General features: G+C 42.5%; 2 protein-coding genes across 2 annotated transcripts in view; both read right to left on the reverse strand.

Annotated features, from left to right (window-relative positions):
- The window catches only part of LOC133419025 (uncharacterized), a 41,108-nt gene extending 31,353 nt beyond the window's left edge, over nt 1-9,755 (reverse strand). Inside the window, exon 1 of the mRNA XM_061708017.1 lies at nt 9,664-9,755. The gene's annotated coding sequence lies outside the window, so the exon portion shown is untranslated. The remainder of the gene's footprint in view (nt 1-9,663) is intronic.
- On the reverse strand, nt 4,725-6,809 carry LOC133419035 (GTPase IMAP family member 7-like). Its single transcript, XM_061708029.1, has 2 exons — nt 6,779-6,809; nt 4,725-5,651 (listed from the first exon to the last, which is right to left on the reverse strand). Exons 1-2 carry the CDS (start codon nt 6,807-6,809, stop codon nt 4,951-4,953), a joined length of 732 nt encoding a protein of 243 aa, XP_061564013.1. The 3' UTR covers nt 4,725-4,950.
- Nucleotides 9,756-10,076: the final 321 nt, after the last annotated feature.

Below are 10,076 nucleotides of genomic sequence, written 5' to 3' on the forward strand. Positions count from 1 at the left end.
TTTCAGCTCCCGGACAAATTCTCTGTCAAAACACAGCAATGAAAAGTAGTTATTTCATGAAAAGACAACGAACTACCGATATATAACGTTGTCATAACACTTAGTTCACTTTTATTTACGGATAACTTAGCTAAGATAACTAACAAAAACCTAACATAGCCTACTATTAAAAACCCACAATTTTTAATCGTTGTCCTTACACTAAATTGAATTAAAAAGGTTATATATTAAAGTTACTTACATTTATATTCCTCCTTCTCCCTCTCCACGGTGTAACTAGTCCTTTCTGCCTTCACATCACATCACTGTCCGGTTGCAGCTGTTTTCTCAATAAAGCTTTGAGAAAAAAAAGAAAAAAATCGCTGCCCGGCCGAGGCCGCATTGCATTCTGGGATATTGTAAGCGAGGTAGGCTGTTTGAAGCATGCTGCGGATTTTTTTCCAGATCAGTACAACATCCGGGTATTTTTCGCACACTGCAGATTTCCTTCTGTTCACATACAGCATACTACTTACTACACTTTGGCCAAATCAGTGTATACTTGTAGTACAGTATGCCAATTCGAAAACGGCCTAAGTTTCAGCTCACATACTGTTTTCACCAGATCATCAACTCTTTTTGAGGTAGAGTCCATGATGAGACCTATAAAAGTTTTAAAGTTCTTTTCTTGGAGCTCCATCAGTTCTTTGAAAAACAGCTTTTGCTGTTCTAGCATATCATTAAGAACAGTGACGGTCACCACCTCATCCTCCTGATGGGCAGGGGTCTTTTTAGGACCCATAATTAATTATTTCAATCGATAGTAGTGTGAATTTAAATGACAAGGAAACCAAAATGAACTCACCAACGCAGATAGCAAAGTCTCACCAAACACACACGATGATTATTTGTGAAGACAGATCTACTGTAGGCTAAATACGAGCCACTCCGTCTTCAGGCTACTGCTCGAGGCACAGCCTTGTGTTTGATGTGGCTGGTGTAGCCTGCTGGTGCTGTGTGCTCCTGGCCTGGTGGCTGAGGCTGCCTGGTGGTGGTGGCTGCTACACAGACTGCTGGTGCCGCTGGTCGGAGCCGCTGGTGGTCGGGGCCGCCGCTGGTCGGAGCCGCCGCTGGTCGGGGCCGCCGCTGGTCGGAGCCGCCGGTGGTCGGGACCGCCGCTGGTCGGAACCGCCGGTGGTCGGAACCGCCGGTGGTCGGAACCGCCGGTGGTCGGGACCGCCGCTGGTCGGAGCCGCCGCTGGTCGGGACCGCCGCTGGTCGGAGCCGCTGGTGGTCGGGACCGCCGCTGGTCGGAACCGCCGGTGGTCGGAACCGCCGGTGGTCGGAACCGCCGGTGGTCGGAACGCCGGTGGTCGGAACCGCTGGTGGTGGCTGGGGCTGTCGCCGCTGGCGCAATGGAGAAAATCGCCCCCACGTGCGCTCACACGTGCGCTGCTGCTGCTGTGTGTTCTGACAGGAAGCAGGAAGCCAAACTCAGCATGACTTTCCTGCTTTAAGGCTACTTCTGATGCGACAACTGGCTAAAGGCTGATTTATGGTTCCACGTTACACCAACGCAGAGCTTACGGCGTAGGGTACGCGGCGACGCACACCGTACGCTGTACCCTACGCCGTAGGCTCTGCGTTGGTGTAACGCAGAACCATAAATCAGGCTTAAAAGTAAACAGACAACATGCGCGCACGTACCCGTGCATGACAGGCAGACACACAAGGGGAGAAGGGACTATTTCTTTCATTTTTATTTTAACAACTTTATCCTTATGAACGCAATTGTTATATAGTCCAACTTTCCTTATTTTATTCAGAACACTTTTTTTTTTCCTCTTCGGCCTGGGCCCCCACGCAGGAGTGGGCCCGGGGCGGCCGCCCCCTCTGCCCCCCTGCCTGCTCCACTAGTGCAGTAAGTCCTTACTAAAGAGTGGAGCTCCGACAAGGAGCTCCACTCTTTAGAAGGGATTTCATATGGTTCCAAACCGTTGATAGTCATTATTTTCTCCATATTCCGGTCCTTGGCTTCCTTGTTTAAGGTATCCCGGTAAATTCCAGTTCCTTTCCGGCATTTTAACATCTTTTTTTTGCGTACCGTCGGTTCATTTGGTGCTACTACACCGCTACTACACTGCTGTTTGTTTAGACTCACGAGGCATCCAACACGGCCGCCATGTCCCAGAATGCACCTTGGTGACCAAGCCCTATAGAAGAGAAGGTGGTGGAGGCTGCGCCGACTCTTCTCCTTGCGCCGTGGTCGCACATACACATGAATGGAGTTGTGTCGGTTGCTGTGTCGATTATGTTCTCATTCCAAATAAAAAAAACAAACCGCTTCAGGTCTCGAATGGAATCGGGCCGAGACCACCTCTCCTAGGAGATCTTAGCTCGGTGCAGCATACTTAATTCTCAAGTATGCTGCAGCTATCACCACAGGAGTTTTGCTGGGAGATCTGCTCTGTGTGCCTGAAATGATTGTTAAAGTTCTCAAAGTACTGAGAGAAAGAGAACCATTAGATATAGCAGCTCACGTTGCTGCTGGAGTTGCAGCAGGTCCTGCCACTGTTAGGCTACGTTCACACTGCAGTTCCCATGTGACCCAAATCCGATTTTTTGCTCATCTGTGACTCAGATCCGATTTGTTTATGACAGTGTGAACAGCACAAGTCACATGGAATCTGATCTTTTCAAATCAGATTCAGGTCGCTTCCATATGTGGTTCTAAATCGGATACAGGTCTGATGTTTTGCAATGCGACCTCAGTTTGAACAGCCAGGTCGGAATTAATGCGACTTTGACGTCACACGCAGAGCCCCGAGCCGCGGGGGAGACACGGGAGACGGCGGGGGTCCCTCCGGGCCGCCCCCGCCTCTCCTCCCCACCGCTCACCTCAGATCAGACGAGACAACCCGCTGATTTTAAGCATATTACTAAATAAAGAAGCTAAGGATTCAAATCAGCGAAGTGGTCGTGGTCGCATAACCTGCCCGTTTTACAACGAACTGGACCGTGTGTTAGGTGATAAACCCAGCTGTCAGCCGCTAGAGCTGCTTGATAGCTCTTTCGACACCGGAGAGCAGAGCTGACACTCCGGGAGCGGAGCTGCCTTTAGCCCAACATACAGCGTGCTGCGTGTGACGTCTTTGTTATTGTTCCTCTGCACACCTCGAGTCGGATTTAGGACACATTTTAAAAGATAATGTGAACAGCCACACAAAAAAATCGGATATGGGAAAAAAATCGGAATTGAGCATTAAGGCCTGCAGTGTGAACGTAGTCTTATAGGAGGTGCAGTGGTTACAGCAGTGGTTTTCAAATTTTTTCAGTCAGGCCCCCCTTGGGGAATTCGAAATATTTTCGAGCACCCACCCCCCTCCCGCCCCAACCTAACACGGTTCCCACCTAGATTGGTAGAATTAATTGTATATAATCATACAAACATGACTCTACTAATAATAAGACACAACTATAATTATATATTGTATTATTAATTGTACATGAACAAAATTGCTTGTATTGGCAAATGATTCGGTGACACTGTGAAATAATTAGAATAATATAATAATAATAATAATAATAATAATAATAATGTAACTTTATTTGTATAGCACTTTTCAATAAAAATACCAACCAACAATTATGATACTAACAATAATAACTAGTAATTGAAACTAGGCCTTCTTCCCTGAGTATCATAGTAATTTTTTTTAGAACTTATTTTATGAACATATATTAATAGACATGAACATGAAGTTGTACTGCAGGTTGCAAATAATCACATCACTATTCCATTCCTATTCCACACTCTATCAGTGACATGTGTGTGCTTGCTTTCCCTCGCAGATCTCGTGGACAGTTGTTGTGGACCCCTCTGCTTTTCCTCCTGCCGGCTTTGTCAAAAACTGCTCCATTTTGTCTGTTTCCAGGGGGGTACTGGCTAAACTGGGTATGTTAACCCAGGGTAAATGGTAAACCTGGGTTTTCCGTTCCAAAATGGTCAGGTTAAGTAAGTCACCGTGGTAACATAGGCTCTGAACATAACCTGGTAGGGGGTAGGTTTTATGCCGCTTTTGTTCAGATAACCCAGTTATGTTCGGGTATTTAACCGCAAGTTCAGGAGGGCTGCTGCGTAACTTGTTACACATAGAAGCCCAAATTGTCCGTGCAATTCACCGTCAGAGGGTTATAAGACCACGATATGACATTTTGGCTTTCCCCGATGAGTATTTGCGAGAGCAGTTTTTCAGCAGAATCCCTGATTTATTTGAGTAACCTTCTCCATCCATACACTATAAACCCTAATAAGTTCACAGAACTCAAAGTTTTTTTGTAACTGATTATCCAAAAATATTTTAGTGATATTTTTAAATGTTTTACTTTATATAAAATAAAAATTACACTTACAATTGCCTTAAATTATCTTAATATTATCTTTAAAAAAGTAATATTCCACAACTTATAGTTTGGGAGAAATACACTCACAGTTTTCAATATTCCTCAACTCATAGTCTGTGAGACAAACACTCAAAATTCATTCTAAAATCAAATACTGATGCCAGCCCATATAATCAGCTAATAATGTTAGAAAAAATGAAAGCGACACCACTGTTACAATTCAACCATTTTTAACGTTTAACTCGTCTCGTCTCATCTCGTCTCGTCTCAACCACATCTGTACCCCCCTTTTCAAAATAAAATACATCAATCAACATGTGTGTTTCCTTCTGTACCTTCAACATCAGCCAAACGCCCCAACAACATCCACAATCATGAAATAAATAACATAACAAATGCACCTTTTAGAACACAAATAACATTTATTAACCATGAACTTTTTTTTTATCTTACCCATCTCAATGGTTATTTATTTTGAAATGAATTTATCCACCCTAACTAATGCCTTTTTAATCCTCAAATTTCCACAGGGCTACACAGCCTAACTTTTTAACCATGATGTTTGTGTCAGACTATAAAACACCTCTTGTAAACCATCCTCTGTCGTGTGGCCTTTTCTTCTTCTTGTATTCTTCTCTCCAATTCCTTCAGCATCTCATTAGTGTAACCTTTTCCACCATTTCCAATCACCATCCTGTTTATGGTGTCAAGAATCGCTTCCACCTGGAACTGGTTGGTCCTGTATTCTTCTCCTGATTCTTTGTTCCAGTATTTATTATCGATGATGTGGCAGCGGCCGCCGCATTTCTCCACCAGATCATTTACAGCGTTATTCTGACTGATAAAATCCTCTATTTTCTTCCCTTCAGGGAGCTGGTCACCATGAGTGAAGACCACTACAGCATATTTCAGTGCTTCATCAGGGAAGTAACTGCGTATTTTATTAATAACATCCTGCCCCTGGTCTGTGAATCTTTCCCATTTAAGCACAATGAGGAAAGCATGAACCCCAGAAGCGCACTCTACGATACACTTAACTATCTCAGACTTCAGATCATCCTCAGGCATGTTTGTGTCAAAGAAACCAGGAGTGTCAATCAAAGAGAAGTCATGACCATGAACAAGTTTGGTTTTGGTTTCACATGTTTTGGTTTCTGAGCTAACACTAAGATTTACTGGAAAGAGCGTCTCTCCACATATTGTATTGGCCAAGCTGCTTTTCCCAGATCCAGTTTTTCCAAGCAGGACAATCTTCTTAGTAGCAGATCCTAGAAGAGAAACATGTTTGTAAATCAGTCAAGTACAAGTACTTCGTTATTGTACTTACAGTAAGTAAGATTTTTGAGAATTTGTACTTTTATTGATACTTTCATTTTTCTGTACTTTTACTTTGTTACATTTTCAAGGAAAAAAATCGTACTTTTAATCCGCTATATTTAAAATTGGACACATCGTTACTCGCTACAAATTAAAGTTTTACATTAAATGAAAATGTAGGCTATTGCCGCGAGAACAGCACAGCGGGGGCTGATTTATGGTTCCGCGTTACACCGGCGCAGAGCTACGGCGATCTAACGCGGAACGGGAAGGAAGGGGGGCGCGTGAATATACCGAGAAGGAGCTGCAGCTCCCGGGAGAGTTGCGCCGCAGAGGCGGGCCGGAAGGCCGGAGGAACCGCCGGTGCGTCGAGTACCGATGAGGACTGAAGCCTGAATTATGGTTCCGTGTTAAATCGACGCAGAGCCTCGCCGTAGGGTACGGGCCCTGCGTCGGTGTAACGCAGAACCATAAATCAGCCTTGAGCGGCAGCCGACGCGTGTCCATGCGCACCATTCTTTGATTCCACCCCTTCTAAGGTGGTTTTGGCATTTAAAAGTTCAAAAGTCTCATCCTTTATCAGCTGGGGTTGCTTAATGTTGTCACTGCATACTACAGGCTGGGGGTGGACCTGTCAGCGGGGCCACTGGGGTACAGCAGCAGTGATGAGCATAGGGAGAAATTATGGAAACAAACGCTAAAGGGGTCAGAATAATATCACCATTATTTAGAGTTGTAAGCAAATTCTTGGATTCTTCATTTCTTTGCAATCCTTTTGAAAATAATTTTGTGATAGACTTCCGGTGAGCGGCGAAGAAGAATGGCGGCGTAAAGCGAGACTCTTACCAGTCGAAGGCAATTAAAACCCCTCAAATGACAATAGAGCGGATCCAAAGTTAAACCAAGAGAGGAATGAAAGGGGGAACTCGAAGGAGTAGCCGAAGAAATCAGAAAATCCAGGAAAAAAAGAAAGATACCGTGATGAATACCGAAGGCGAGGAGAGCGGTGGTGAGGCCGCGGCCCGCGAAGAAACCCCGTCGCTGCACAAATATCTGGAGGACATCACCAAAGACATACGTGAGCTCCGAGGAGAAATGAAGAACGACATAAAGGCTCTCAACGCAAGCTTCACACAAGAGTTCGCAAAATTCAAAGAAGATATAAACAACAAACTTCAGGCGAACTGTGTCGAACTACAGGAACAGAAAAAAAGTCTCAGCGAAGCCCAAACACGTATCGATGAACTCGAGACATTTAACATGGAGGTGAAAGAGGCGCTGCTGACAACGCTCCGCGAGCAGAGCCAGCTGCGGGAAAAGTTAACCGACCTCGAGGGAAGGTCCAGGAGGAACAACGTGCGGATATTCGGGGTACCTGAGGCGGCAGAAGGGGACTCGGTCCCCCGCTTCGTGGAGGATCTAATACGGAGGGAGCTGACGCTGCCCGAGGACACCAACCTGCGGATCCAGAGGGCGCACCGAGTGGGTGCGCGGAGACCCGGCTCCGGAGAAACGCCACGGGCCATAATCATTAATTTCCTCCAGTTTGATATCAAGGAAATGATATTGAAGAAGGCGTGGCAGAAGCGGATTAAATTAAACAACACACCGCTCTATTTTGATCACGATTATGCTGCGGAGGTGGTGCAGAAACGCAAAACCTACACGGAAATAAAAAAGGTTTTAAAGGGTCGAGGCATCAGGTTCCAGACTCCTTTAACAAAGATCAAGATCCACTGGACGGATGGACCCCGGCTCTATAACAGCGCACACGAAGCAGCAAAGGAGATGAGGAGACGGGGGATGGAGGTCCAGGTGAGGGAGGCTGAAGAAAGGCCGGCGCTGGCGGAGCGCATACAGGCGGCATCCCGGTGGCAACGTGTCGGAGATCCGGGAGCGCAGGGAGAATTAACCGGGCGCGTGAGAGGAAAACTGCGTGAGTTTCGGAGATCTGGAGAACAGGGGAACCTCTACGCTGTATATTAGAGACAGATGGATAAAAGAAAGTAAAATAGAACTGACTGAAGAGGAATGGTTTAACATCTGTGACAACCAGCGAACCACCACCAGCTCCAGAATGTGGAAAGAATTCTGCTGGAAAAATATAACCAGGTTTTTTATTACACCTAAGACAAAAAGCAAATTTACAGCTGAACAACAAACATGCTGGAGAAGGTGTGGGGAGCTGAATGTAGGGCATACGCATATTTTCTGGGAATGTGTGAGAATAAGAAGGTACTGGAATGACGTATGGATGGAAATGAAAAATATGCTGGGGTATGAACTACCAATATCATGTAAGGTTCTGTATCTGTGTGCTTTCACGAGTGAAGTTGTTTTATTTGAAGACAGATATCTGGTGAAAATTGTGTTAGCTGCAGCAAAAAAAGCAATAACTAGGAAGTGGTGCAAAGAGGAACCTCCCACACTGAGGAACTGGTTGGACATTATAGAGGAGATATACAATATGGAGAAACTCACACACATACTGAGACTCCAGCAAGGTCAATTTAACAAGAAATGGGACAAATGGACATCATACAAGGCTCGCAACAGGGACACCAATACAGAGTCTGAATGAAACCGGAAAAGCATGGATGATGTATCATGTGAATGTATATACCACTGACACTGACAATGTTCTTTGTGTGTTTTCTTGTCTGCAAAAAATCAATAAAATTTGAGTGTTAAAAAAAAAAGAAAATAATTTTGTACTTTGAATTTTGTACTTTGTACTTTGTACTTTTTACTTTTGTACTTGAGTACATTTTACACCATGTACTTTTGGCACTTTATTATATTTAATTTGAGGTACTTTTATACTTTTACTTAAGTAATGTTCTTATTGGGTACTTTTTACTTTTACTTAAGTAATTTTCAAGCAGAAAATTTGTACTTTTACTTAAGTACAATATTTTGTACTTTTTCCACCTTTGACGACAAGAACTGTCCACTAAAACGATATACCATAAGACATAATTACAGAGATAAACCGTGGATCACAAAAGGTCAAGCAAGGCAAGCAAAAATAAAAATACCTTGTATAGAGAATTAATTAAATGGAAAACTAAGAAGAAGAAAGCAAATATAAAGAATATAAAAACAAGCTAACAAATATAATGAGGAAATGCAAGAAAGATTATTATAGTAAACTATTAGATAACAATAATAATAATATCAAAGGAATATGGAATATATTAAATAGTATTATTAGGAATGACTCAGGATATGCAAATTATCCTCAATATTTTAATGATAAGGATATTAAAAATTATAATATGGAGGATGTCGTAAATAGTTTTGACAACTTCTTTGTAAATGCGGGACCTAACTTGGCGGCAAATATCCCTGTGTCAACAGAAGAGAATGATAATAGAATTAAAAGGAGTCCATGCTCAATGTTTCTTACAGCAGTAGAGGAGAGCGGAATTATTGAAATAACTATTTAGTAATAAAATGTCAACTGACTGTAATGATTATGATATGAAATTAGTAAAACAAATAATTGGAGGGATTTCTAAACCACTAACTTTCATCTGATATGCACAAAAGGATGGGTGATATTATAATGATAATATAGAATATATTTATTCAAATAACAATTAATACTGGAAGTACAGCAATAGCAAAATATTTACATTAATGTTAAAATACAATATTTTCTTTTCTTATTAAAATTATTCCACATTGGGATAAGATTTTGTAAAAGTCAAGTGCTGACGATGATAATATAAATAAGGGTTAGGATTACATAAGTCTACGACTTCCTCCTAATCCTTTTGAACATGTTTGGTTGCCTGTGAGGCTTGTTGATTTGCTTTTTATTTATAAATATTTGTTTTTACTTGTCTATATATATATATATATATATATATATATATATATATATATATATATATATATATAATTTTTTTTAACCATGTTCAAATAAAGGATTCAGAATCAAAAGAATCAAAAACCCACCGGCCATGATTTTAGAAGTCAGAGTAAAAACGCCCGGAAACTGAGAGTCTTCTCCTGCTCTTCTCCGGTTGTAACTCGTCTGATCAAATCACTGCATCAAGATACAATAACAAGGACAAAAAAAGGTCATTAACTTCAGCTCGGACTTCTGGTTCCAAGAGGTCTGCAACCTGCTTCAAAGATGTCAGATATCCAGTTCCTGTTTCTCGCAGATATGCATTTGTTAAATCAGGTCTTGAGGGGTGGAAACATTCTCAACACAGCATGTACTGCTTAAACAGCCTTAACTTGCTCAATTCTCAACAGATTTTCAAACAGTTTGGTTTGTTATGAACGTCAGAGATGTAGTTATGACACTGCATACTTGTGAATAATTATAAACATTGAAAAACGTACTTTTATATGAAAATAAC

The sequence above is a fragment of the Cololabis saira genome, chromosome 2, assembly GCF_033807715.1.
Source record: "Cololabis saira isolate AMF1-May2022 chromosome 2, fColSai1.1, whole genome shotgun sequence".
In the NCBI taxonomy this organism is placed as follows: Eukaryota; Metazoa; Chordata; class Actinopteri; order Beloniformes; family Belonidae; genus Cololabis; species Cololabis saira.